The following is a 27,451-nucleotide window of genomic DNA, read 5'->3' as shown; positions in this document are numbered from 1 at the left end:
CTTGCGTTTGTCACCACCCCATTACTCTCCCCAATAGTGTCAGTGCCTCCCTACCTTCTAGGTCTCTGTCCAGATGGTTATTCCTCTCTGAGGCCCACCCCACCGGCCTGCTTCTCCAGAAGTTCCTCCCCTCCCTCACCCACAGGACTCAGAGCTCCAGGACCAGGTCTGCCTTCATGGTGTATCTCCCGGGTGCCAACCATTTGTTAATGAAGGGTCTGCTGGTTAAGGGAGATGGGCACCTGAGATGGATCTTGGATCAGCCCAGTGAGAAAGGGGGCAGGAGCAGAAAGGCCCGGACGTGCCTGGGAGGACACTAACAGTGGTTGCATGTCCTGAGCTGTCCCTTGCGGGGTGTGTGTATCATAGAGGGGCAGGTCTGCAGGTAGGGCTTTGGCTGTCCATTCTGCTGCTGTGAGGGCTTCATTCCCAGCACCAGAGCAGGGGCTTCTCACTGAAGGGACAGTGTTGAGTGAGTGAGGGACTCTCACTGTTGAAGAACTTTTTAGTTGCTAAGTCATGTCTCACTCTTTTTGTGACCCCATGGAGCCTGCGAGGCTCCTCTATCCATGGGACTTCCCAGGCAAGAATACTGGAGTGGGTTGCCATTTCCTCCTCCAGGGTATCTTGCCAACCCTGGGATTGAACCTGCATCTCCTGTGTTGCAGGAAGATTCTTTCCACTGAGCCATCTGGTAAGCCCACTGAAGAATTTAGAACGTGCTAAAGGAGAGTTTAAAGAAAATAACAAAACGTTTTTAAAATGCAATCTTAAAACTGCAGTCTTAGCTTATTTTTCCTAGGTCAATCAAATTACAAGCACACCCCACACCCACCCTCCCCCTCTCAGTCTCAAATGTGCTTCCTGTCTCTAGCCACACACACTCTTCCTTAGAACCAACTAGAGAGGTCAGGTCTCTCCTGGGGACCTACACCTCAGGAAGGTCTAAGGAGGTCTAAGGAGCTATGTAAGGAGGCCCTGCCTCCTTACATAGCTCCCTGAGAGGCTCTCAGAAACCAAAACCCAGGCTGGCCTGAGGAGCTTCTTTAACAGCAAAGCCGCAGACCGCTGCTCCCACGTTTCACTGGCTGCGTCAATTTTATGCTGTCACTCGGACCCACTACAACTTGGGGGAAAGCTGACCACAAGCCCGGAATAGGCAGCCCTGTCCTCCACACCCGACTGCTCACAGGCTCCAAACAGAACCAGCGCGCGCTGTTCCCACCCGGAAACCGGCCAGAGGCCGGCAGAATCCCTCTCGATAGCTCCTGATCTGTGCCAGTGCTAAGCGGAAGTCCAGATTCTGGCTGCCAGGAGTTTCATCAGAATCTGCTCAGCCGCCCCTTCCTGGAAGCTCTGCTGGCCGGTGTGTCCATCAGTGCTTTCCCATTGGCCCCGCGAGGGACCCCATCCCACAGCAGCCTCCACCCTTTCCGACCCTTCGCTTGTAAATGGACCCTCTCAAGTTGCTACTTGCGAAATTCACACACCAGTGGAGCACCCAGGTACAGCAGCCGGCCTGTGTATCTGAGGCTTTGCGCGGCGTCCCGCCCGCCCCTCGCGACGCCCCGCCCCCCGCACGGAAACCCCGGGCGAGGGCGGAGCGTGAGGTCTCCGCAGCCAGTGGACGAGCGCAGGTGAGGCCCTCGCAGCCCATTGGCGCCGCTGAGTGCGGGGGTGGGGCGGGGCGCGGCGCAACGGCGTGATGGCGGCGGCGGCGGAGGAGTTCGGCTGGAGGCGAGTGGGCTTCGTGGGCGCGGGCCGCATGGCGGAGGCCATCGCCCAGGGCCTCATCCAAGCAGGTGGGACGCCACGGGCGTAGGGCGCTTGGGGACCCCGAGCTCGGGGCCAGCGGGCGTCCGAGACCGGCCTGAGGTGGGAGGGGCGGGCTTACCGGTCCCGTGCCCACCTGCCCCGCGGATCCCAGAGCAGCGCGGCGCCCTAGACGCAGGGGCCCCAGGGTGGAGCTCGCCAGCGGGCGTGGGCCGGAACGGCTCGCGGACTCTGCCTTTCCGGACTCTCTTTCCTGTGGGAGCGCGGCTGGAGGGGATATAGTGGAGAGGCTCAGAGCCAGCCGTCCGCACGGTAACCGCGAGGAGGTCGGAATTGGGATGCGCTGTTAGAAAGCATCACTAACGAACAAAGCTAGTGGAGGTGATGGAATTCCAGATGAGTTATTTCAAATCCTGAAAGATGACTCTGTGAAAGTGCTGCACTCAATATGCCAGCAAATTTGGAAAACTCGGCAGTGGCCACAGGACTGGAAAAGGTCAGTTTTCATTCCAATCCCAAAGAAAGGCAATGCCAAAGAATGCTCAAACTACCACACAATTGCACTCATCTCACACGCTAGTAAAGTAATGCTCAAAATTCTCCAAGCCAGGCTTCAGCAGTATGTGAACCGTGAACTTCCAGATGTTCAAGCTGGTTTTACAAAAGGCAGAGGAACCAGAGATCAAATTGCCAACATCCGCTGGATCATGGAAAAAGCAAGAGAGTTCCAGAAAATATCTGTTTCTGCTTTGTTGACTATGCCAAAGCCTTTGACTGTGTGGATCACAATAAACTGTGGAAAATTCTTAGAGATGGGAATACCAGACCACCTTACCTGCCTCTTGAGAAATCTATATGAAAGAGTTAGAACTGGACATGGAACAACAGACTGGTTCCAAATAGGAAAAGGAGTACGTCAAGGTTGTATATTGTCACCCTGCTTATTTAATTTATATGCAGAGTACATCATGAGAAACGCTGGGCTGGAAGAAGCACAAGCTGGAATCAAGATTGCCGGGAGAAATATCAATAACCTCAGATATGCAGATGACACCACCCTTATGGCAGAAAGTGAAGAGGAACTAAAAAGCCTCTTGATGAAAGTGAAAGAGGAGAGTGAAAAAGTCGGCTTAAAGCTCAGCATTCAGAAAACTAAGATCATGGCATCCAGTCCCATCACTTGATGGGAAATAGATGGAGAAACAATGGAAACAGTGACAGACTTTCTTTTTTTGGGCTCCAGAATCACTGCAGATGGTGATTGCAGCCAGGAAATTAAAAGACACTCCTTGGAAGGAACGTAACCTAGATAGCATATTCAAAAGCAGAGACATTACTTTGCCAACAAAGGTCCATCTAGTCAAGGCTATGGTTTTTCCAGTGGTCATTTATGGATGTGAGAGTTGAACTGTGAAGAAAGCTGAGCACCGAAGAATTGATGCTTTTGAACTGTGGTGTTGGAGAAAACTCTTGAGAGTCCCTTGGACTGCAAGGAGATCCAACCAGTCCATCCTAAAGGAGACCAGTCCTGGGTGTTCATTGGAAGGACTGATGCTGAGGCTGAAACTCCAATACTTTGGCCACCTCATGCAAAGAGTTGACTCATTGGAAAAGACCCTTATGCTGGGAGGGATTGAGGGCAGGAGGAGAAGGGGACGACAGAGGATGAGATGGCTGGATGGCATCACCGAATCGATGCACGTGAGTTTGGGTGAACTCCGGGAGTTGGTGATGGACAGCAAGGCCTGGTGTGCTGCGATTCATGGGGTCACAAAGAGTCGGACACAACTGAGCTACTGAACTGAACTGAACTGAACTGTGAGTGCATCAGTTTAGTTGTGTCTGACTCTTTGCAACCCCATGGACTGCAGCACACCAGGCTTCCCTGTCCGTCACCAACTCCTGGACCTTGCTCAAACTCATGTCCATCGAGTCGGTGATGCCATCCCACCATCTCACCCTCTGTCGTCCCCTTCTCCCACCTTCAATCTTTCCCAGCATCAGGGTCTTTTCCATTGAGTCAGTTCTTCGTATCAGGTGGCCAAAATATTGGAGTTTCAGCCTCAGCATCAGTCCTTCCAATGAATATTCAGGACTGATTTCCTTTAGGATGGGCTGGTTTGATCTCCTTGCAGTCCAGAGGACTCTCAAGAGTCTTCTCCAACACCACAGTTCGAAAACATCACTTTTTGGGCTCTCAGCTTTCTTTTTAGTCCGACCCTCACATCCATACATAACTACTGGAAAAACCATAGCTTTGACTAGATGGACCTTTGTTGGGAAAGTAATATCTCTGCTTTTTAATATGCTGTCTAGGTTGGTCATAGCTTTTCTTTCAAACAACAAATGTCTTAATTTTATGGCTGCAGTCACCATATGCAGTGATTTTGGAACCCAAGAAAACAAAGTTTGTCACTGTTTCCATTGTTTCTCCATCTATTTGCCATGATGTGATGGGACCAGATGCCATGATCTTAGTTTTCTGAATGTTGAGTTTTAAGCCAACTTTTTCACTCTCCTCTTTCACTTTCATCAAGAGGTTTTTTAGTTCTTCTTTGCTTTTTGCTCTAAAAGTGGTGTCATCTGCATATCTGAGGTTATTGGTATTTCTCCCGGCAATCTTGATTCCAGCTTGTGCTTCTTCCAGTCCAGTGTTTCTCATGATGTACTCTGCATATAAGTTAAATAAGCAGGGTAACAATATACAGCCTTGATGTGCTCCTTTTCCTATTTGGAACCAGTCTGTTGTTCCATGTCCAGTTTTTGGGGTTTTTTTTTCCCTTTTTTTTTCCTTTTTTTTCCATGTCCAGTTTTAACTGTTGCTTCTTCACCTGCATACAGATTTCTCAGGAGGCAGGTCAGGTGCTCTGGTATTCCACTCTGAGTGCATAAAATAACATATGCGCCAAGTTTGGAAGATTCAGCACACAAACAGAAAATAATCTTAGTAATTTTTAATATTGATTACCTGTTGGAAGGATACATTTTGGCTACCTTAGTTTAAATAAAATGTATTATAATTAAATTTGTTATTTCCTGATTGTTTAATGTGACTACTAGAAGTTGTAAAGTGACATGTATGGGTTGAGCGATGTTTCTCTTGGACAGTCCTAGCTTAGAGTGAGATCTTGTGCCTCTGTCGAGTTGCCTGACCGCTCTGAGCCTACGACTCTTGATTTGTTTGCCAGCGGCACTCCTGGTATCTGGCACTGCACATTCGGAGCCAGATCATCCTCTATCCTTCACATTGTAGGGTGTTTAGCTCCCTTCCATGGCTTCTCCCCATGAGAGGTCAGTAACATCCCCAGATGTGAGAGCCAAAATGTCTCCAGGCTCTGCCAGTGTTGGGGGCAGGCAAAATCATTGGTTGAGAAGATCATGGCATCTGGTCCCATCACTTCATGGCAAAAGGATGGGGAAACAATGGAAACAATGACAGACTTTATTTTTTTGGGCTCTAAAATCACAGCAGATGGTGACTGCAGCCATGAAATTAAAAGACGCTTACTCCTTGGAAGAAAAGTTATGACCAACCTAGACAGCATATTAAAACACAGAGACATTACTTTCCCAACAAAGGTCGATCTAGTCAAAGCTATGGTTTTTCCAGTAGTCATATATGGATGTGAGAGTTGGACTATAAAGAAAGTTGAGCACCAAAGAATGGATGCTTTTGAACTGTGGTTTTGGAGAAGACTCTTCAGAGTCCCTTGGACTGCAAGGAGATCTAACCTGTCCATCCTAAAGGAAATTAGTCCTGAATATTCATTAGAAGGACTGATGCTGAAGCTGAAACTGCAATACTTTGGCCACCTGATGTGAAGAACCTCCTTGGAAAAGACCCTGATGCTGGGAAAGATTGAAGGCAGGAGGAGAAGGGGACGACAGAAGATGAGATGGTTGGATGGCATCACCGACTCGATGGACATGAGTTTGAGCAAGGTCCGGGAGTTGGTGATGGACAGGGAGGCCTGGCCTGCTGCAGTCCATGGGGTTGCAGAGTCGGACGTGACTGAGCTACTGAAATGAACTACAGCAGGAATGGTGGTGCTGTCCTGATTGTGCTCCACAGTATTTAGGACCTTTATGTGGTGATTATGGACTAGCTTTTTGCCTTTAGCGGTATGTCAAGGTCTAGAGAGATGAAAATCATCAGAAAGCAGTTTATTGCAGGCCTCAGTTGTTTACTTGTAAAACTTGGAGTGTTACCTGCTACCCCCAGCTCCATAGAGTTCGTGTTGACACAGTGCAGGCAACGCATGGTGGCTGCCACCATCTGTCCAGGTTGTGGGGTGCATTTCTGCCTTCTTGTTAGACCTTGTAGAAATCTGACCGGTAGAGTATTCTGCCAACCAGGCATTCTCTGCTTGGATGTCCCAGCACAAACACACCCATAAACACACCCTCTTCCCAGGGTTCACCCTCACCCCGCACCCTCCTTTCCTGGGCCTCTGTACCCACCATGCCCCCTCCCCAGCCTTCCCATTCCCAGAGGCAGCAGTCCCTGGGATCCGTGTCCTCACAAGACAACGCAAATTCCTGGTCCCTGTGTCCAGCAACGCGTCTGGACTCGGCGGCGGCAGCAGGTAGGTGGCGATGACTGCCGGGTAGAATCAAGTGAGGCTGGTGGTCTGGTCTGGTCTCGGCCGAGTGGAGCTGCCCCGCTGAGCTCCTGGCTTCCTCGAGAGGCTCCGGATGGCCCAGGTGTGGCTGAGCCTCAGAGACTTGCAGACCTGGCTGGGTCACTCCACCGCCCCGCCTTCCTCACTGACACCCCGGCTCTTCTTTGCCTTTCCCTCCAGGAAAAGTGGAAGCTGAGCACGTGCTGGCCAGCGCCCTCTGACAGGAACCTCTGCCGTTTCCGGGTGAGCCGGGCAGCTCCCAGGTGGCTCTTGGCTCTTGGCCGTCAGACGCTCCTTGGGGCCAGGGAAGTGCTGATTACTTGGTTAAAGTTTTGAGATGGCCTGGACTGGGGAAGGGGAGGTCAAAGGCCAGAAGGAATGTCAAGGTTGTGGAGCGCCAGGGTTGGGTAAAGGGGTGTGCGTGCTGGGTGGGCAGGAACGTCATGGGCACTCACGGACTCAGAGGGCTTGAGGCCGTGCTGTCGTCAGGGCCCACCTGAGGTCGGGTCCTGAGCAGGGACGGGTGGTCTGGCCACTGGGAGTAGAGCCGTCCACAGCAGGGGCTGGCGGCGGGGCTGCAGTCTGGAGGATGCCCACTGACAGGCCTGGCTCTGGCATCCCTGCTGCAGGCCATGGGCTGCCAGACCACCCACTCCAACCTGGAGGTGCTGCATAGCTGCTTCCTCGTCTTCTTCGCCACCAAACCCCACATCCTGCCGGCCGTGCTGGTGGAGGTGGCTCCTGCCGTCACTGCTGAGCACATCTTGGTGTCTGTGGCCGCCGGGGTGTCCCTAAGCACCCTGGAGAAGGTGAGCGGCCCTTGAGGGTGTGGTGGGGCTGAGATGCTGATCCCAAGCTGGGCTCTGCTGACCAGACTCAACTTCCCACCCCGGCCATCCCAGACTGGCTGCAGCCAAGGCCTGGCCCTTCCGGAAGCCAGCATGTGTGGGTTGGGGAGCAGAGTCTCTCCGCTGGCTGGCAGAGGCCTCACTGACCGCAGCCTCTCTCTGGCAGCTGCTGCCCCCGATGGCTCGGGTGCTCAGGGTCTCACCCAACCTGCCCTGCATCGTCCAGGAGGGTGCCATGGTGATGGCGCGGGGCTGCTGCGCTGGGAGCTATGAGGCCCAGCTCCTGCGGTCCCTGCTGGAGGCCTGTGGGCAGTGCGAGGAGGTGCCTGAGGCCCAGGTGGACGTCCATACCGGCCTCAGCGGCAGCGGCGTAGCCTTTGTGAGTGTGGTGGACAGACCTCCCTCCACAAAGTGGGGCCTTTCCAAGCCCCCGCAATAGCCCCTGCCCCCAGGGATCCGCCTGTGGTCCTCAGCTGCCCCTGTGTGCCCACCCCCCGTCAGTGCCTTCCTGGGCCTTTGAGGCCGGCCTCTTGGCAGACCACTGGGCTCTGGCCTTGGCTCTGGTGGCTGGTGCCCTGGGCCTTGTTCTAAAGGTGCCCAGCCTTCTCCAGGCTGGGTGCCGAGTCCCAGGGAGGGCTAGCTTTGACTCCCGTCCCACCCCCACTGCTACAGGTGTGTGCCTTCTCCGAGGCCTTGGCCGAAGGTGCCATCAAAATGGGCATGCCCAGTGGCCTGGCCCACCGCATTGCTGCCCAGACCCTGCTGGTGAGACCCTGCTGCACGGCCTGGGGAGTGCGTGGAAGGGGAGGGTCAGCATGGGGAGGCGGCCAGCCGGCCTGAGCTGAGACGGGGTGCTGGGGGGGTGAGCTGCAGACGGGCTGCCAGCACCGCCCCTTCCCCCTTAATCCCAATGCCTCTACCCAGGGGACGGCCAAGGTGCTTCTGCAGAAGGGGCAGCACCCAGCTCAGCTGCGGACTGACGTGTGCACGCCGGGCGGCACTACCATCTACGGGCTCCATGTGCTGGAGCAAGGCGGGCTGCGGGCCACGGCCATGAGCGCTGTGGAGGCTGCCACCTGCCGGGCCAGGGAGCTCAGCAGGAACCCGTCCCCCGTGGTGGCTCAGGTCCCCTCTGTCCTGCCAGCCCTGCAGGGAGAAGGGGCCCTGGCCCACAGGGAACACAGCAGTGTGGCCCGTTCCTAGACCCTAAGCTCCTGTGGCCTGGCCTCTGCAGGATTTGGTTCTGAACATGTCCGTGAAGGGACCAACAAGCCAGGAAAGCCAGAAACGTGGAGCCTTTGTTGGGGGACCGCCCCATCCCACACAGGCCCAAGTGCTGGAGCCCCTTCCTGCCACCTGCCAGCTGCGGGGCGTCTGTGAACAGGGCTGATGGACCACCGGCCGCCTGCACTCTGCCGCCTGGCCTCAAGCCCCTCCCTAAGTTCCAGCCTCAGTGTCCCACTGGCCCTCAGCCAGGCACTGCTTGTCTGACCCCAGCCCTTGTACTAGTTAGAAGGGTCAGCCAGAGTCCATTTCTTCACCTTTTTTAACCTTGAAAATGGAAATAAAGATGCTGTCCTATAACATGGAGTGATCAATGTTTCACTGGAGGTAGATAAAATGAAATCCCCGTGCCTGGAGGGCCATCAGCAAGGCCCTGGGCTCAGACTTGAGCAGGTGGTGCAGACGGGGCTCCCCTCCGTTTCCCATCACCCCCCCTCAGCAATGTGTCTGCCAACAAAGTCCCTGGGCCCAGGCTGGATGGAGCCCTGCCCTGAGGTGGCCAGTCTGCATGAGGCACCTGTGGGGCCACTGCTGTTCCTCCCTGCTTCTCAGATGGGCTTCTGGAGCCACGTGCTGGATGCAGTTACAAAAGGAAGACTGGGACAGAGCCTGTGTGAAGTGGGCATCTTCGGCCTTTATTATAAAGTGAGGCTGGCTGTGAAAAGACCCCTTGACAGAGCAAGCACCCCATAGCCCACTCCAGCCCTCCTGCCCCCAAGATCCTGACCTGCTCTCGGGCCCACAGGCTCGGGGCCAACCCCGCACTGGCAAGGCCCCTTCCTCACTGCAGGCTCCAGGGCTCCATCTGTGGTACGGCTGTCACCTGGGGGCTTGTTACCCGGTGTGTGGCCCCTCAGGCAAGTCTGGCCTCACATGGGTGAGTTCGCTCTCCTGACCCCCCTGGTGGGCTGGTATCAGCAGAAGCCACGGGCAGCACTTCCTGCCCACCGCTGAGCCTGCCAGGCCAGCCCTGAGGCTGCTGGCTTGAAAGTTGTGACCCTCGCAGCCTTAAGGTTTCAGCAGATAATGGTGAACAGGAGTGGAGAGCCTGGCAGCTGAGATGCCATGGGCCCAGCAGTAACCACAGCAAGGCACTTTGGCCGTTCTCCCCACAGTTCACAGAGCTGAGCCCTGGGAGCTGGGCCTGCACTCTAGGGAGGAGGACTTCAGAGACCCTCGCGTGAGGTGTCCCCAGCCCCACCCTCAACAGGGCCCTGGCTCTTCAAGGCCCAGACCAGCCTGCGCTGTGCCTCGTTCTCACGCTGCCATCTGGGGCCGGGCACTGGCCAGAACTGCCTTCTGGGGTGCAGCCTCAGTGCCCCAGAGGGGACGAGGCAGGAGGCTCTGTCCCAACACCCAGTTCTCAACATCAACCGCACCCCCTGCCCAGACCCTGGGGACAGAGGATCAGAGGTGAGACTGGGAACCTGGCGAGAGGGGTGGCACCGAGGACACCACCAGAGACCACCTGGCCCGGCACCCACCCGGGCTCCAGGTCCGCCTCTTGCAGGGCCCTGCAGGACAGAGGTCCCGCAGCCGGGCCATGGTGAAACGGCACACTCGCCTGGGCCCCTGGTGGTGTGACACGCAAGATATCCTGAGGCCGGAGGCGCGGGCCAGGTGCAGGCCTGCCGCAGCTGCTAGTGGAGCAAGGGCAGCAGGTGAAGTGGAGGCTTTGGCCAGGGCTGGTGTCCACGCCTCCCTTCTCGCCTGGAATCCTCCACACCATCCATCAGCTTTCACGTCTGACACATACACGTACATGTGTGGGTGTTTTGACTAGAGGTGGTTCCAAGGAAGAGCTGACGTCCTCGCTCTGGGGGCACCCCCGTGGCCCTGCCACCATGCACGGCCCTTCCCTCCCACAAACACATCACCTGGGTATAGCTTCCACAGCCCAGGACCACCGGGAGGCGGGGGCAGGTGAAGAGAAGTGCAGAGCACCGAGGCAGGCAGCAGCGCCTCAAATCCAGCCCTCCCTGGGGCTCTGGGCATCTCTGCCGGGCAGCCCCTGGGAGACCTGGGTGTCTCAGTCTCAGGTCCCCAGCAGGGTCCTGAATCTAGAGCTGAGTGGAGCAGCAGAACAGTGTGGGAGCTGGAGGGTCACACGGAGCCCTCGCCACCTCCTTTCAAGCTGTGCCACCCAGAAGCCTAATTCACGGCCTGTGGGAAGCGGCTCCTCGGCTACACCCCTGGCAGTGCCAGAAGCGGGGCAGCCTCGGAGGGGAGCTAAGGCACTGAGGGTTGTCTTGGAGTGGCTGGCGGTGCTGCAGGGCTGCTCCGAGAAGACGGCATGGCTCCGCGTCCTGAGGCTGGTGGGGTGTGGGGCAGGGGCCCAGGTCTAGTGCTCGTCAACCCCACGCAATAAGAGAGCTGTTTAGAATAGCATTTCCTTAAAGAAAATAAAAAACACGTAGACAGAAACCTACAACCCTGGCTGCACCCAGAACCTCAAAGCCCCATCCTTCTTTCCCAGCCCCCCGTGCATCTGCCCTGGGTGCCTGAAGAGTACCTGGAAAAAACAGAGTTAATGCGCCAAACCAAAGATGAGTGGTGTGCTTCCCGCTGGGACGACCACAGGGCTGTGGTCCATGGGGACCGGACGCCGGGCCCTTGTCCAGGGCAAGTGCTGGGCCACGGGTCTGGGGGCACAGGAACGTGGCTGGGGGAAGCCCCATGGGGGCCAGAGAGAGAACACGCTCTGCTAAGCGCTGTGGCGTGTGCCAGGTCTGCGTGGGAGGGAGCCTGGCTGAGGAGGAGGGGCGGCTGCGGCCTCTCCTCCAGCTACCCCCGCACCAAACAGGGTGCCATGAGGGGCCGGCCCTTCACCAACAGGGCTCCCTCGGGCCAGGCCGGGATCCCTGTCAACCTCTGAGCCTTGGAGGTGGGCCACCCTAGGGGAGGCAAGGCAAGACGGGGTCTCTGTCTGTCCCCTACTCCAAGTGCCTCAGGAGGAAGGCCACTGGGGGCTGCAGGGGCGGGCTTGCTCACAGCCCGTCATCGGGAACCATGGGTGAGGGCCCGATGCCCCCCAGCCTCCGGGCTGTGCTGATGAGCGACCGCAGCTGCACCAGCTTCAGCGGCCCCACCTCCCGGGGGTCCTGGGTCTCCAGCCACCGCAGCGCTGTCTCCAGACCCCGAACGGCCTCCCCAGCAGTGGGGATGGCCTCTTCCTCCTCCTCCTCTGCTCCTCCTGCCACCGCTGAGGGTAGGCTGGCAGGGAGCAGGGGGCCCCCAGGGACCAGCACGGGAGGCCGGCTGGGGCCCCAGTCCTCTCTGCCACCGTCCGGCAGGCCCCCATCATCGTCCAGGTGCAGCCACTCGGCCACCTCCTCAGGAGCCAGGCGCTTGTAGGCCAAGGCTGCCAGGTGCGTGAGGTCGCTGAGCACCCTGCTGTGCTCCGCGGCCTCCTCGGCCTGGCCAGCAGGCTGCCCGGCGCGCTCCTCCACCGGCCGGGGCTCGAAGGCAGCCCGCAAGCCCAGCAGCCAGCAGCGCTCAATGCTGCCCGCCTGCACCAGGTCCCAGGAGAGGCCCGCCAGGTACAGCATGTCCTTGAGCATGAAGCTGCGCATGAAGTCCAGCGGGGACCCCCCGGCGCAGGACACGGCTAGCCGCAGCAGCTCCCGCTTGTACAGCTGCTTAAATGCGGCCACCACCCCCTGCTCCAGCGGGGGGGGTATGTGCGCCCGGCCGCTGCCCCTGCACAGGAACAGCACCCGCACAGCCCCGTCGGGGGTCTGCAGCTCCTCCGGGGGACCGGTGGGCTCGGGCCGGCACCTCCTGCGGGTCTCCTCGCTCTCCTCCAGGGCAGGCATCCTGGCCTCAGAGCTGGGGCAGGGCGGGTGCGCCACCAGCAGCACGGCCTTCTGCTGCAGGCAGCTGCGGCGCAGGTAGCGCCTGACACCGGGGACGAACTCCTCGAAGAACCAGCCGCGCAGCAGCGGCCGGCTGAGCCAGGCGTCGGGGCTGTAGCGGTAGGAGGCAGGGAACTTGTCCTGGTTGTGGTGGCGCAGGCTTGGTGGGTCTGGCAGCTGCCCGATGACCAGCGGCTTCAGCTTGTGGCTGCCGGTGAGGTTAGCGGCCAGCAGGACCGTCACCCTGTCGCCCCGCCAGCGGCGGCCGCAGCCCCCCGCACCCACAGGCGCAGCCTGCTCTGGGAGCAGCTTCCAGTAGAGGCCCGTGACGTTGGCGTTGTAGATCTGCTCGTCGCCGTAGCCGCCCTCTGCGGGGCCGAGGTACTCGCGGCGCGGTCGGGCAGGGGCCCGGCGCGGGTGGGCTGCGCGGGCTCCTGCTTGACGGGCGGGCCAGGCGCGGGGCGGGGCCAAGGGCTCGGCCTCGCCGTAGATGCGCTGGCTAGAGATGCCGTGGCGCTTCTGCCAGCGCCAGAACCAGCCGTGGCTGGCCTTGAAGGTGCATTCGGGCCCGTAGATCTGGCGCGCGAAGGCCTCGGCCTGCGCCTGGATGAGTGGCCCAGACAGCGGCACGCCGTGCTGGCGCAGCGCCAGGAACCACGAGTAGACGGCGCGGTCGATCTCCTCCTCGTTGGCCAGCCGCATCTTCTTGCGCTGCGTGCCCACCTCGCCGCCCAGCTGCTCCAGGAACCAGCGCAGCTTGGGCTCGTCCTTGAGCCAGCCGCGCAACGTGCCGCCCGGCACGCCGAAGTCGCGGCAGACGCTGGCCTGCCTCTCGCCGCCCTTGACGCGCTCGATGGCCTGCAGCTTATCCTAATGGAGTAGGCCTTGCGGAAGGCCATCTTCACGGCGACGCGGGGCCGCGGCCCGGGCGCGGGGGGCGGCGGCCGCGCGGCGGGGACCGGGGCGGGAGCGGGAGGCCGCGGCGGTTGCATGGGGCGTCCGGGCGGGGGTCGGCGACAGCGGCGCGGGGCCGGGACGGCCGGGGGTCCCGCAGAGTACATGGCTGCTGCGGCGACCGCGACGACAGCGGGGGCGCGGGAGCCGGAGCCATACGCCCGCCGGCCCGGCCGCGCTGGGCGGGCGCCGGGGGCGGGGCCGGCCGGGCCCTCCCCTTTGTCTCGCCCGCGGGGCGCGCGCAAGCGCGCTGGGCCCCCGTCCCCGCCCCGCGCCGCGCGTCACTGGCCCCCGCCCGCCGAGTCCACCCGAGCTGCGGCGGAGGGGGGCGGGGGGAGGGGGCCGGGGCCGGCGCCGTGCCCAGTGGTTTGCTCCAGCTCCTCCCGGAAAGAGAGAGCTCCGCGGGGATCTCCCACTCGCTTCTGCCCTCGCTCGCACGGGGAGCGTCGCGCGGAGGGCCTGGGCCGCGCGGCAGGGTGTGCGCGCGGGCTGCGTCCCCTGCGCCCTGGCGCGTGGTAGAGCCTGCCGCTTCACTTCCCGTGCGCGGACCGCGTGGCCCTCCCTTTCCTCCGCCGTCGCACGCCGCTGATCCTTCCTCGTTGGTCGCCGCGTCCTTGGCTGGCGTGTGAGTACCGCGGCTCGTGCCGCATGGCCCCCGGGCCCAGGGGAGGGGCGGCCCGCGCTGCGCTGGCGGGGACCGGGCCGCAGTGCCGCGGAGTGCGCGGCGCGAGGCCTGCTTCGGGCTGGAGGCCGCGCGGAGGGGCGGGGCGCGCGGGCCACGTGCCCGCCGGACCTCTGCGGCTGCCCCGGCGGGAGGGCGGCGGCGGGGATGCCGGGGCCGCTCTGCCCCCCGCCTCGGTGGGTGACATGGATGTTTGCCCAGCTGTGGCCCAGGCCTGTAGCTTCCCGTTTGTCCGCGTTTGTTCAGCAGCTGACTGATGCACGCTGGCTCTGGGCCTGGGGGCCAGGCGCGGGCCCAAGCTCCGTCAAGCTGTCTCAGAGCCTGGACAGTACACGGACGCGGGGAAGCGTAAGGACGTGATTGCTGGGTGACTGAAACAGCGCGTTCCCTGAGCGTGGTGAAGGGGCTAGGTTTGGATAAGGTGGTCCAGGCAGTGGGCAGTGTCGCTGGAACGAAGAAGGGAGAGGCTTGTACTGGAGCCAAGTAGGATGGGGACCCGTTGGAGGCGTCCTCAGGTTTGCAGAGCAAAGTGCCTCCGAGAGCAAGAAAGCCGTTTGTGTGGGTGGTCCTAGTCCGACAGGAGAGCAAGTTGACCCTGGAGAGTGAAGGAGTGGGCCGGGCCTGGGGCCCGGGAGGCCCCGGGTCTTGTTTCAGCAGCAGCTCTGACACTCCCAGCTCCTCTGAGAGGCCTCAGCCAGTAAGTGGGCTGAGCTCGCGGTGACTGCGTCCTTCCTGAGACCACTCTCCCCAGCTCCAGACGCAGGTGTCTGCTGAGAAGGGGTGACACACAGACTCCAAGGAGCAGGTGCCCTGGGCCAGCGCCTCAGGAAGGTCAGTCCTGGGCCAGCGCCGGGGGTCCCCTCCAGCTCCTCACCTTGGAGCGCGGCCGCTGTGGGCTTCACTGGAGCCTGGGTGGGTTCGTCCTATCCCCTGGCAGAGCCCCTTGCAGGGCTTGACCCTGGTCTCTGTCCTGGGGAGCTGGGTGAGGCCGCAGGGCTCAGCACAGCTTATCTCCAGTGTGCCCTGGTGTCAGGTTTCCAGGGGCTGCAGGCAAGAAGTGAGCTCTGGCCCTGTGCCCATGTTTTAAGATGACGTGTGATTTCAAGGTGGACAGCAGTGTGACATTTGTGTGAAGGACTGGTGTCAAAGTGAGACGTGGAGTCCCAGGCCCTCACCCACTAACCCGGGATGTGTCTCCCACCTCCAGCTCCCCAGCTGTGTGAGGGGTCACGGGTGCCTGGTGCATGCTGCTGGAGCCGCCCCGGGGGAGGGGCGCAGGACCCGGCGGCCAGGGTGGATTGACGGGGCACCAGAGACAGGGCAGAAATAGCACCATGGCTGTGGCATTGCAGTGTAGACAGGGCGCTGGCCAGGGAGGGGTGCCGTGGACAGCCATAGCGTGGGGCCTGAGTCTTGGGGTGCAGGCATCCCCCCCTGGACTGTCCAGGAGTCAGGTGGGAAAGCATCTGAGGAGGGACTTGGGGCTGTGGCAGTCACCCCTAGGGAAGGGCAGGGGGCATCATGGCAGTGCAGTTGCCCCGGGGCATAGCTGCCCTCACCCTCCCTCCTGGACCCCGTACACACAGCGTGCTCTGTTCGGCAGCTCTCCGTCAGGCCATACCAGCCAAGGGCCCTGTTTGCACACACCTCACCCCGATTCCCACTTCCTGTGGAAGGTGGGCGGAGCGCTTTGACCCCCAGGTGGATGACCTGGGAGCCCCTCTGTGTGTGGCTGCGATGGGGCCGTGTGAGCCCTGGGTTACCTGGAAACCTCCTTTCATCCAGGGGCTTGTGGGCCCCCCACCGTGGTGTCCTCACCTTCAGGACCCTGCGGCCAGAGTGTTCTGGGCGGGGCCGCTACAGGGTCCCTCTGGCACTGCAGGAACGCCCTCCCGCTGGGCGGAGCCCCAGCCTGGCCCTGCTTTGGAGACAGTCCGCTGGGCAGAGCCGGGGTACTCACTCACTCCCCGGGCCTGGGCTGCGGGGCAGGGGTGAGCTGCTTCACTGCCTTGACCCCGGGGCCTGGCAGCCCTCGCAGCCCCTCTCGTGCAAGAGGTCTCGACCGGCCTCAGTGGCCAGCAGCCTGCCCTTGGCCCTGCAGGCGAGTCAGCGGTCCAACTGTCATGAGATACCCTGGCGCCCCGCCCTCCAGCATCCCTGTCCAGACACCGGCTTGACCAGCTGGCCCGCACCATGTGGTCGGCCTTGCCAGGGTGGCTGGCCCGTGTGGTTCCTCCTCCCAGAGCCTTGTGGCACGCCCCCTGAGGTTCCTGGTGTACCCCATGTGCTGCTGACCTCATGTTGGCGCTCTAGTGCTGGCCACAGCATGGCATGACCTGGGGGGATGGCAGGGGCCTGGGGGCAGGGCTGGCCGGGTCCTTGGCTCCTGGGCTGCCGCCCCTTGCCGGCTCAGGGCCGGGCGCCCCATCCATCCTTTTGTCCCCGAGAGGCCTGCGGGGACAGTGGCACCCTGCCCACCGGGGCTTTTGCCCCTGCCCCAACAGTGGCCCCGAGGGAGAGGCCCTGTCCGGCATGGGCACTGGGCCTGAGTGCCCATGTAGGGCCCTTCGGTGGGGTCCTTGTCACCTTGCACTTGGTCCAGAGGCCTGGACCCTGTGGAGTGGGGGATCCCCACCCCGCTCCCCATGGACAGTGGGGTACTGGAGGTGCTGGCTCACACCCAGGTGGGCTCAGGGCAGAGCCCAGCTGGGGCCTTGGTGCTGTGGGGGCTCCAGGCCCAGGAACCCCAGGACCGGCCCATTTTGAGTGACGATGGAGCAGCGCTGCCCCCAAGCATGGACTTGGCCACCCCCTGGGATTTGGGCGGGTTGGAGGCGGGAAGAGAAGGGGACGACAGAGGATGAGATGACTGGATGGCATCACCGACTCAACAGACATGAGTTTGGGTAAACTCCGGGAGTTGGTGATGGACAGGAAGGCCTGGCGCGCTGCGGTCCATGAGGTCGCAAAGAGTAGGACACGACTGAGCGACTGAACTGAACTGAACAGGGATTTGGGGGTGAGCTCTGGCTGTCTTTCTCCTCCAAACTTGCCTCCACGCCGCCTCACCAAGCAGCTTCAGCAAAGGCCCCCAGCCTGCTCGGGCCACCCTGTCAGACCACCTCTAACCTTGCTGCTTTCTCTTCATGCTGTCCTAGGAGACCAAAGGGAAAGTAAGTACCCTCCTGCCCCAGGCGCCTGGGCACCGCAGCTCAGCCCCCATGCCTGCTGCATCCTGACACCTCCGGGGCCCCTGACCTCATCTGGAGTGGAGGCTGGGCCTGGGGGTAGCCTCTGCTCTGTCCCAGGCCGAGCCAGCCCCAGCCCGAGCAGTAGGGGGTACCCGAGGAGGGATCAGCCTGCGTTCCTCCACCTGTGGGAGGGCAGGGCGCCACCACCAACCTGGCCAGCCTGGCTCTCGGACATGTTCAAAAATGGCTCCCTTGCCCGGAGCAGTGGCTCAGAGGGCTCCAGGTGGAGCCTGGCCTGATGTGAGGAGCTATGTGTCTAGGCCGCTAGGTTCAGGCAGGGCTTCAGCCTGGTGGGCAAGGCTTCTGTGTGAGGGTCTGTAGGGGAGGGCAGACAGGCCCAGCCTGGTAGGCCTGCAGCCCCTGGGGACAGTGGGTGATGTCACAATGCCCCTGCCCCCTGGGCACCCGGCTCTGCCCCCCAGCACTGCCTCTGCCGTCATCCTGGCCTCGGTAAGTGCCGCTGCCGCCCTGGGGGAGGCTCGAGGGGGCAGCCAGGGACCCCTCTAAGCCTGGGGCCCCCACCCCTCAGAGTACAGGGGTCTCCCTGAAGTTCTGGGCAGGTCGGGACTTAGCCTGTGCGTTGCAGGGTAATTGGAATCGGGTTTTGGTTGCGGGGGGTGGTGTTAGGAAAGGGCTATAGACGCTGCAGGGAGTGGCAGGGAGGGTGTGCCATCAGGGCGATGTGACAGTCTCCCCCTGGGGCCTCATCCTGGGTGAGGGCTCCACAGACCACACGTGGCGGCAGGGGACATGGGACATTCTGGGGGACAGCTGCCCAGCCCCTGGCCCAGTTGGCCTGGTGCCTCTGCTTCCAGCACAGGGTTCAGAGTAGGATCTGAGGGGCATGGAGACCTTGGCCAGTCCAGCCCCACTCGAGAACTGGCCGGTCTGGTGTGGGCTTGGGGCCCCTGGTGCATCCCAAGAGCAGGCCGGCTTCCTGGGCGGGGCTGCTTCTGGTTGTGGAGGGTGCTTTAGCGTTCTGGGCTGCCTGGGCAGGGTCCAGTCTTTGAGGAACCTGATGCCCCAGAGCAGAACAGGGGACCCCACGCCAGCAGCAGGATCGGGCTGCAGCAGCAGCTTGTGCAGAGGCCATGGCGGGAGGTGCGGAGCCCCAAGTCCGCCTCCCAGTGTTCTGGTGACAGAGCCCCTTAACCAAAAGGTGCTGAAGCGCAGGGACAGGACTCAGGTTCCTGGGCGGCCCCTCGAAGTGCACCCATGGTGGGGCTGATTGCCCATTGCTCTGGAGACGGGGTGACCAGGTTCTGCCTGGCCACTGGGTACCTTCCCTTTTAGATAGTGATTCCCTGCTGTGTCCCCGGATTTGGCCTCCACGGGGGTGAGCTCTCACCCTCTGCTCCTGGCTGCCCTTTGTCCCCGATCTTCCAGTTCCCCTTTGGAACAGGGCCTGCTCAGGATGGCAGTGTGGCCATGTGGGTGGGGGACTCAGGTCAGGCGGGGTTTCCGTGCGGGGCCAACTTCTGAGACCACCAAGTCATTTCCGTAGAACAGAAGCCCTGGTACCTTAGGGGGTTTGGCCAGGCCTAGTGAAAGCACAGGACGTCCAGTTAAAATTTCAGATGAACAGCAACTCACTTTTCAGTGGGAGTCTCAACAGTTACATGGGACAGACTTATTCTCAAGATTATTTGCTGTCGACGTCAAAGTCAGATTAGCTGAGCGTGTCCTGTGTTTTACCTGGTGGCCATTTTTGGGGTTCACAGGAAAGGTTTCCGTTACCAAAGAGGTTTGGAAAGTGTTCTCTGGACCTCTTGGAGACAGCCTGGGTACTTGTTGGATGAGACAAGTTTTGCAGTTAGGACAACACACACGCACACGTGCCCACCCCACCCCACCCCACCCCGCCATGGCCCTGCACATGCGTGTTGAATGCCTTCCGAGCTCCTTGTGCATGCTGCCCCAGGGCACCCCATTTGGGAGGCCGAGCAGGGAGGGCCGACCGGGAGGGGCCATGTTGCAACTGCCCTCTTGTGCTTGCTTTTTAATGCTGCACGCAAGATGAGGAGCTTGAAGTCCTCCTGCGCCCTGGAGACCGTCTGGGAGGACAAGCAGAAGTATGGGGAAGCCGAGCGGAGGTTCTATGAGCACGAGGCCACGAGAGCCGCCGCCCAGCAGCTCCTGGCCGAGACGCTGGCCGTGAACGGGCCAGGTCAGGAGGACGAGGCAGACAGCGGCGGCGGGAACGAGCCCGGGAACAACCTCGACGGGAAGAAGCCACTGCAGAAAAAGAGGAAGCGCTCCCCAAAGGGCTGGCTCGGCCAGGCGGACCTGGCCCTCGTGGGCCTCTCGGCCGACCATGTCTGGCTGGACAAGCCGCTTTTCGACCAGGCGGAGAACTTGTACCGCCAGAGGCTAGCTGACGCGGCCGCCCAGGCAGCTCAGCATCCCGCCCTGGCACCTGGGGCCCCCTGCACCCACGGGAGCCAGGTGGCCTGCCACCACGTGACCTGGGGCATCTGGGTCAACAAGTCGTCCTTCGACCAGGCTGAGCGGGCATTTGTGGAGTGGTCTCAGGCCCTGCTGCTGGCCACAGAGGGGAGTGGTGCACCGGGGGCTCCTGACACGGGCCAGCGGGCGGCCGCCCTCGATCTGCACCTTGTCCGCCAGCCTGGTCCACCAGCCAATGGCCAGCCGCCACTGGGCAGCCTGCAGGCGCTGGTGCGGGAGGTGTGGCTGGAGAAACCCCGCTACGATGCAGCCGAGAGGGGCTTCTACGAGGCCCTGTTTGACGGCCATCCCCCCGGGAAGGTGCGCCTGCAGGAGCGAGCCAGCCAGGCGGAGGGTGCCCGGCGGGGCCGCAGAGACCGGAGGGGCCGTAACGCTGCGGGAAGCAAGCGGCCCGGGCCGCGGCGGGCCGACGGGGAGGCCCCCTGTGCCCTGCCCTACTGGTACTTCCTACACAAGGACGCCGAGGCCCCCTGGCTCAGCAAGCCCACCTACGACAGCGCGGAGTGCCGCCACCACGCGGCCGAGGCCCTGCGCATGGCCTGGCGTCTCGAAGCTGCGTCCTTGGCTCACCGACCCGGTGCCCGGCCGGGCCCATCCATGTCCAGCCTGAGACCCAAGTAGGAGAAGCGTGCCGGCTGGGCGCCTGGGCTTCCCAGGCCAGCATGCAACCCCTCCCTGCTCCCACCCTGGCAGGGCTCATCCCAAGACTGCCGGCCCGGCCAAGTGGGCTACCCAAGCGGCTGTGCAGGGATAGGGCTCTGCCCTGGGCACTGCCGCCTCTGGGCTCCGCTTGGGGGCCACTACATCCTGGTCACCCCCACGGGGTTGGGGTGGGCCCAAATGTGGCCTGTGCGGTGTTTCCCCTCTGGCCGGGCAGCTTGCAGAGTCCTCCCTGACAGTCACAGGTGGGGGCGGGGGCGTGCAATGGTGGGTCCTCGTCTCTGAGCCCCACTGGGCTCAGCCCCCCACCCCTTCTGCCGTCTCCCCGCCTCCCTCATCTGAAGCCACCTGAGATGAGGTGGGCATCTCTGGTGCTCCGCCTGAGTCTGAAAGACGCCCACTGGACAAGGCCGACTTGCCTCCTGCCTGTGGATCCAGGGGTCTGGCCCCAGAATGATTTTGTGCAGTGCCAGCTGATCTCTGGGGGCCAGGGCCCGGCCGAGGAAGGGGTCTGCTAGCCTGCGGGGCTTAGGCACGTGGGCAGAGACAGGTGGACCCCAGGCAGCCTGGAGGCGCAACAGTAGGGGAGGGCCTGGGGTGCAGAGGGCCAACGGGTATGTGGAGAGAGCTCCTTGGACCCCAGACTCTGGCAGGAGCCCCTCTGCCCCTCAGAGGGCGTGGACATGCTGGTTTGAATAGGGTCTTGGCCTTGGTGTGGGGTCTGTTGTGGTCAGATGTTCCCCAGAAGGCTGGAGGCAAGGTGTGGGTCTAAAACAGTCTTCACGGTGCCTCTCGGGGAGGGTTGGGGGGGTCTCAGGGTCCCACCCCTCTCGTCACCGAGGTCTGGTGGTGGCCAGGGATCTGCAGCAAAGAGTGTTGGCAGGATCGGGTCCTGTTCTGTGCACTGGCTGAGGGACGGGCAGCCCTGAGCAGCGGACTTTGCTTATGGAGTCTGGGCCGTGGCCCAGGTCTGGCGGTTCCCCTGCCCTGCCGAGTGGTGGAGAAGCTGCCGGCTGCAGCCTTGAACGCGCTGGATCCAGCTCACAGGCCCACCTGGAGCAGCCGGACTCACACTTACTGGTCTCGGGGTGTTAGAGTTTGTTCTCTCTCTTGGTTGTCCCACTGTAGTAGTTAAATGCGTTACTTACTAGTGGACAGATAAGAATCTCGTTACACATCGCTGACACTCATGTGAGAAAGTTTTTCTGTAACAAATATTCAGTGAAGTAGGTTGGCCTTATTTTGTATTTTTGCAAATCTTGTGTGTGGCTTAATAGGAGACAGCTGGATTCCTAAACCTGCTGTGCATTCAGTGTGTGGGTGTGTATTGTCTGACCAGTCCAGCCTTGAACAGATACATGGTGGGCAAGGGGAGGACCTTGGTGACCCCCAGAGGTCCCTGGCCATGCTTTGAGAGTCGCTGGTCTTAGGGACTGGCCTGGAGACCACTGGCCTTAGCCCTGAAAGGAGTCCATACAGCAGGCTTGGGGTTAGAGGGGTCCCAGGCTTGTTGTGGCCCACATTGAGAACCTCTGGTGTCCTGTTCTGGGACCTGGAGCCCTTGCCACCCAGGACTGGACAGCTTGCCCTGCTCCCTTGGGGTCCAGGCCGTTGGAAGGGCACGCGTGCGGGCAGGTCCTAGGGCCTTGGCACGGGCAGCCTCTCCTCCCGGTCGGTCTTAGTCTCTCTTCTCTTCAACAGAAAAATGGCCACAAACTTCCTCATGCATGAGAAGATCTGGTTTGACAAGTTCAAATACGATGATGCAGAAAGGAAGTTCTATGAGCAGATGAATGGGCCCGTAGCTGGCTCCTCACGCCAGGTAGGGGCTGCTGCACTTGGGCTTTGGGGTAGCTGAGGTTTGCTTATTTGTAGAAAAAATTTTAATTGAAAAACGACAGACAGGTTCTCTCTGCACTGTCTGCAGGAGAATGGCGCCAGTGTGATCCTCCGTGACATCGCGCGAGCCAGAGAAAACATCCAGAAGTCTCTGGCTGGAGTGAGTACTGCCCTCACACCAGGCGGCCTGTCTGGCATTTCCCCCCAGCATGGCCTTCAGGGCACCTTGGGGTGAGGCGTGCAGGGCTGCCCACCGCACCGCCCACGGCCTCACGGAGCTGGCGGTCACCCGGCGCTGCCCGCCTTGCGGTGGCTGCTCCTGCCGCCCCAGGCCTGCGGCTGCCTGCGTCCTGGCTCCTGCCCTGCTTCCTCCTTCCTGTCAGCTGTGGCTGTCCCCGGAGGGGTGGGTCACGGTGTCGTCATGGTCGTTCAGGCACTCAGTGGTGTCCGGCTCTTTGCGACCCTGTGGACTGCAGCACGCCAGGCCTCCCTGTCCTTCACCATCTCCCGGAGCTTGCTCGAGCTCATGTCCATTGAGTCAGTGATGCCATCCAACCATCTCATCCTCTGTCGTCCCCTTCTCCCGCCTTCAGTCTTTCCCAGCGTGAAGCTTTCACAGGGTGTGAAGCTACCATCTTGATTGGAGGCCCAGAGAGGGGCCTGCAGCCCAGCGTGGCCTCCCGGCCCACCTGAGGTCAGGAGCGGGGCACAGCCCCATCCAGCTCTGTCCCTAGCCTGGCTGGGGCACGGCCCTCGGGGATGGCAGTCCTGCTGCTCGCCCGCTCAGGGCCGCAGGGTAGTGTCCGGCCTCCGCCTCACTGTCCACAGAGCTGTGCTGCTCCTGGAGACTGCAGGAGAGAACCCACCTTCCTGCCTTTTCTAGCTTTGAGAAGCTGCCCACATGCCTTGGCCTGTGGTTTCCAGCCAGCGGTGTCGGGACTCTGACACCCGTTTCCATCTCGTTTCTTTCCATCTCTCCTGCCTTTCCCTGATGGGGCCCTTTGTGACGACATCGGGCCAACTGGGAAAATCCAGGGTAGCCTGCCCGTCCAGCTCCTCAGACCCTCTGCCCTGGGGTCACTTTTCACAGGGTCAGGGGACTTCGAGCTGGCTCTGTACTCTGTAATGACAAAGCATCACGCACCAGGTGACCGAAACAACACAAACTTGTTTTGACGACCTGGAGGGTCAGTCGGAGCGGAAGGTGTGGATGGGGTGGGTTCCTTCTGAGGCTCTCAGGAGAGGCCTCAGAGTGTTGGTGGCTGTCTTCTTCTTGTGTCTTTCCGTCTTCTTTCTGTGAACAAATCTCTGTTGGCAAGGACACCAGTCACTGGGTTGGGACCCCTCTCATGACCCCGTTGGAACTGATCACCCCTGTGAGGACCCCACTGTTGACAGTGTCCCCCACCCTGAAACCCTGTGGTGGGGCCTCCAGCCGCCCGGAAAGGGTGCCGGCCCAGCACTGGGCTTGGGTTGGAGCAGACAGGCCCAGCACACACCAGGGCTCCAGAGGTTCCTGGGGGCTGCTGGTGCCAGCCAGGCTGCTGGCAGGGACACAGACTTCCAGGTGCAGAATCTCGGGTGGCACTGCCCGCGCCCCACCGTCGTGGAATGGCCGCCTCACTGAGCCCATGGCTTCCTCCTCGGTCAGGGTGGGAGGCTAGGCCTGGGGCCTGGAGGCCGTAGGGTGGCCTATTGCTTGGTCTGCGCTGAGCGGTGGTGTCCTTATGGCCCGGAACCCGCACCTTGGGGACCCGTCAGTGTTGTCGCCAGGGCTGTGTTGGGAGGTTCTCAGGGCCGGGCGGCAGGCACAGCAGGGCAAAGGTTTGAGGCTGCAGCTGCCTCGAGGCTCCAGGACCTGTGTGATCCGCTTTGTGGGCGCAGATCCTCCAGGAGGGAGGACCTGGCCTGGTCATTGTGGAGCCCTGGAGGGAGGTGGGCTTCCGAGGGGATCACGTCCCCAAGCCAGGGGGCCTGTGGACCCTCGTGGGAATGGCTGAGCGAGCTGAGATGCGAGCCGGAGGCGGAGATGTGCTGAGGGTGGTCAGCCATGGGGGCCGGGGCAGCCAGCCACTGACTAGAGTAGGAAGGTGGGGGTGGTTGGGGTGAATTCTTGGGCTGACACGAGGGGAGGGGGCGTCCGGGGGCTGGTCGCGGCCCCTTCCCGTCACCAGGCTCCACTGGCCAGCTCTGCTGGTGGTTCTCTGTGTGGTGGGAGTGATGGCCCATGGGACATGGCGTCAACCCAACACTGCCCGCTGGCCCTGGAACAGGGAGCCAGCGTCTGTCAGCCTCTGGGGGTGTGCAGGGCATGGAGGAATCATGTGGCTTCCAAATGGTGCTTGGTGGGCAGGCCCAATGCCCCAGGTTTCTCGTGACTGGATGCTGGAGGCAGGCAGCAGCCATCTGAAAACGACCAGGCACCTGTCCTGGGAGCCGTTCCATTGGGGTGCAGGGTGCACGTGACCGCATGCTGGCTCCTGGTGTTTAGCTCTGGCTTGAGCCAAGGCGCCCTGTGGGTGAGGTCCCTGGGCAGTGCCACCTGGGATAGATGACAGGGGCTCCCCTTCAGGGAGGAGCGCAGCAGGCCGGCAGCTGGGCTGGGTCGCTGTATCACTGGAGCTTTGCAAGCCGGGCAGCCGTGTGGCCTGGGGAGGCAGGGCCGGGCTGCTGCTCCTGCACCGCCTGTTTGTCCTCCCACCCACAGTGGGCCCTCCCCCGCTGTCCCCTGCTCAAGGCTGTGCTACCTGGTTCCCCTGCCCTGGGTCTGGCCGCCCCTGGAGCTGTGAGGCTTTGGCCTCCTCCCTCCACCCCCACAGGCGGCAGCAGCTCTTCGCTGCCTCTGTGTTGGGGCTGCCCGAGCCCCTGGCTTCCTGGGCTGAGTTCCCACTTGGCTGTGGTGCCACCTTGGCCTGGAGCTCGCATGGCTTCCCCCTAGGTTGAGCTCGGGGCTCTGCTTCAGCACAGCTGTGAACGGGAGACCCCAAGGGGCAGGCAAAGCTGTGAGCCCCACCTCCTTCTGCCTTGCAGAGCTCAGGCCCCGGGGCCTCTAGCGGGCCCAGTGGAGATCACAGTGAGCTGGTCACCCGGATTGCCAGCCTGGAAGTGGAGAACCAGAGCCTGCGAGGGGGTGAGGCCCTGGGCTGATGGGGTGGGGGTCCCTCCCTGGGCCTCACCGTCCAACCAGCATCCCTGTACCCCCACAGTGGTGCAGGATCTGCAGCAGGCTGTCTCCAAGCTGGAGGCACGGCTGAGCGCCCTGGAGAAGAGCTCGCCTGCCCACCGGGCCACCACTCCACAGACCCAGGTGAGGGCCCACCCGCACCAGGGACCCCCGGCCTGGCGCTGAGGAGCAGGGGGGCCCTCTGCAGGCTGGCCCAGGCAGCAGAGTGAGGGGCAGGGGCCTGGGGTCCTGCCTTCGGGGGTCTCAGCCTCCACACACGCTCCCCCCACTACGGCAGCACGTGTCTCCCATGCGCCAAGTGGAGCCACCCAGCAGGAAGGCGGCCACTGCCACGGAGGATGATGAGGATGACGACATTGACCTGTTCGGTAGCGACGAGGAGGAGGACAAGGAGGCTACCCGGCTGCGGGAGGAGAGGCTGCGGCAGTACGCAGAGAAGAAGGCCAAGAAGCCTGCCCTGGTGGCCAAGTCCTCCATCCTCCTGGATGTGAAGCCTGTGAGTGGCTCACATCTGACCTTCCCCTACCCTCCCCATGCCTGGGGCCCTGGAGGGGTCAGCGACGGGCAGGGCAAGTGTAAACTCGGCCTGTGCTCCTTCCCTCTCGCCTCAGTGGGATGACGAGACGGACATGGCCCAACTGGAGGCCTGTGTGCGCTCCGTCCACCTGGACGGGTTGGTCTGGGGGAGCTCCAAGCTGGTGCCTGTGGGCTACGGCATCCGCAAACTGCAGATCCAGTGTGTGGTGGAGGATGACAAGGTGGGGACAGACCAGCTGGAAGAGGAGATCACCAAGTTCGAGGAGCACGTGAGTGAGGGGGCGCACTCGGGGGTGCAGGGGTGTCCCACGTGAACCCCTGGCCAGGCGTGTGGGACTTTGGGAAACAAGGCCCTGTGTGACCACCAGCCTCCCTCCCTGCAGGTGCAGAGCGTCGACATTGCTGCTTTCAACAAGATCTGAGCCCTGGCCTGAGCCTGTGTGGCCTTGCAGCCAATAAAGACTGAGATTCCAGCTCTCTGGCTCTTGTCTGTCCTGGTCTGGGCCCTGTGGGTGGGTGCATTCAGGGAGCGTGCTGGGCCTGTGTCCCTGGTGTGGCCATGTGGGCCCACCCCTCTATCTGCCCCTCCCATCCCCTTCTCACTTAGCTCTCAGTTGCAAGTGCCATGCCCAGGTCGAGCCCTAACACATGCATTGTCTCCTCCGCTGGGGGGGGATACCTGGTCCCCCATCATCTCCACTCTGCCTCCTCTTTTTGAGTTATCCCCATGGGTATGAAAGTGCCAGCCTGGAACCATCCAGGGAAGAGGTCCCAGTGGCCGTCCTGGCCCTGCTCTTGTGACCTTGTGCTCGTTTCACCTGTGGGAAACGCTGCGCGCATCTGTCCATGTCTAGGAAGGAGGTGGGGTTTCTTCCCTTAACCCTGTCCCTCTCCCTCCAGCTCTGGAAGGGCATCCACCACACACACACACACACACACACTGAGAGAGACCTGGGCCCTGCCAGGCCCCAGGACACACTCCCCCAGGAGCTGCGCCCCTGGCCCACCCCTGGCCGCCTTACTCTCCGGTCTGGGCAGCATTGTGTCACTAGTGGTTCCTCCCCGGATCCGGTGTGACTGGTGAGGAAGAGTGAGTTGTTGAGGCCTCCAAGGCCCCTTAGGATTCCTGTGGGGCTTAGAATGCAGGACTGGAGAGCCTTCTGTGCCAGCTGGTAGACAAGCAGCCCCTTACTTGGGTTGGCACCACGTTCCTCCCAGGACTGTGGGCTTGCCGCGGTGTGGTGGTGGCCCTGAGCTGCCCTGCCCACGCCCGCAGTGGCTCTGGGCGGGAGGGGATGTGGAGTTTGCATTGCCCTCTTTTACCGTTGGTACGCTGCATGGAACCGCGGGCGGCAGGGGACAAGACAGACCGTGCCCCACGGGGCCGACCAGGGCGAGCAGACGCCCCAGCTCGAGCCGCGTCCAGCTGAAGGAACAGCTCCCCAGCGTCTGGAGGCCGGCGGCCCGCCCCGTGGGTTCTGGTTGCCAGGAGAGGCG

The 27,451-nt window shown here is 61.7% G+C and overlaps 3 protein-coding genes across 4 annotated transcripts; 2 read left to right on the top strand and 1 right to left on the bottom strand.

Annotated features, from left to right (window-relative positions):
- The first annotated feature begins 1,679 nt into the window (after nt 1-1,679).
- PYCR3 (pyrroline-5-carboxylate reductase 3) lies at nt 1,680-8,621 on the top strand. The gene is given in 7 exon segments (XM_070382536.1): nt 1,680-1,802; nt 6,576-6,603; nt 6,605-6,638; nt 7,025-7,204; nt 7,410-7,622; nt 7,916-8,008; nt 8,168-8,621. Coding segments are annotated over 7 exon segments (924 nt in total). The 5' UTR covers nt 1,680-1,705; the 3' UTR covers nt 8,447-8,621.
- A 520-nt stretch (nt 8,622-9,141) lies between these two features.
- Nucleotides 9,142-13,555, bottom strand: TIGD5 (tigger transposable element derived 5). The gene is given in 4 exon segments (XM_070382495.1): nt 9,142-12,758; nt 12,761-12,843; nt 12,845-13,253; nt 13,256-13,555. Coding segments are annotated over 4 exon segments (1,923 nt in total). The 5' UTR covers nt 13,443-13,555; the 3' UTR covers nt 9,142-11,514.
- A 140-nt stretch (nt 13,556-13,695) lies between these two features.
- EEF1D (eukaryotic translation elongation factor 1 delta) lies at nt 13,696-26,427 on the top strand. Of its 2 annotated transcripts, none has more exons than XM_070382494.1 (8): nt 13,696-13,960; nt 22,096-22,216; nt 22,322-22,393; nt 25,264-25,363; nt 25,440-25,540; nt 25,695-25,913; nt 26,029-26,223; nt 26,338-26,427. In XM_070382494.1, the coding sequence occupies exons 2-8, from the start codon at nt 22,100-22,102 to the stop codon at nt 26,374-26,376; spliced, it is 843 nt and encodes a 280-aa protein (XP_070238595.1). In that variant the 5' UTR covers nt 13,696-13,960; nt 22,096-22,099; the 3' UTR covers nt 26,377-26,427. The 2 variants fall into 2 exon arrangements, with proteins under 2 accessions (XP_070238595.1, XP_070238594.1); XM_070382493.1 differs by lacking the exon at nt 13,696-13,960 and adding an exon at nt 19,285-20,351.
- The last annotated feature ends 1,024 nt before the right edge of the window (nt 26,428-27,451 follow it).

Source organism: Bos mutus, chromosome 14 (assembly GCF_027580195.1).
Source record: "Bos mutus isolate GX-2022 chromosome 14, NWIPB_WYAK_1.1, whole genome shotgun sequence".
Classification (NCBI taxonomy): domain Eukaryota; kingdom Metazoa; phylum Chordata; class Mammalia; order Artiodactyla; family Bovidae; genus Bos; species Bos mutus.
This window is presented reverse-complemented; position numbering and strand designations above follow the sequence as displayed.

Bases quoted from the DNA above. Each gene is read 5' to 3' on its own strand.
- EEF1D (XM_070382493.1), top strand. From the start codon at position 19,285: ATGAGGAGCTTGAAGTCCTCCTGCGCCCTGGAGACCGTCTGGGAGGAC. The intron at 25,541-25,694 runs GTGAGGGCCCAC...CCACTACGGCAG, and splicing joins CCACCACTCCACAGACCCAG to CACGTGTCTCCCATGCGCCA. The intron at 25,914-26,028 runs GTGAGTGGCTCA...CTCTCGCCTCAG, and splicing joins TCCTCCTGGATGTGAAGCCT to TGGGATGACGAGACGGACAT.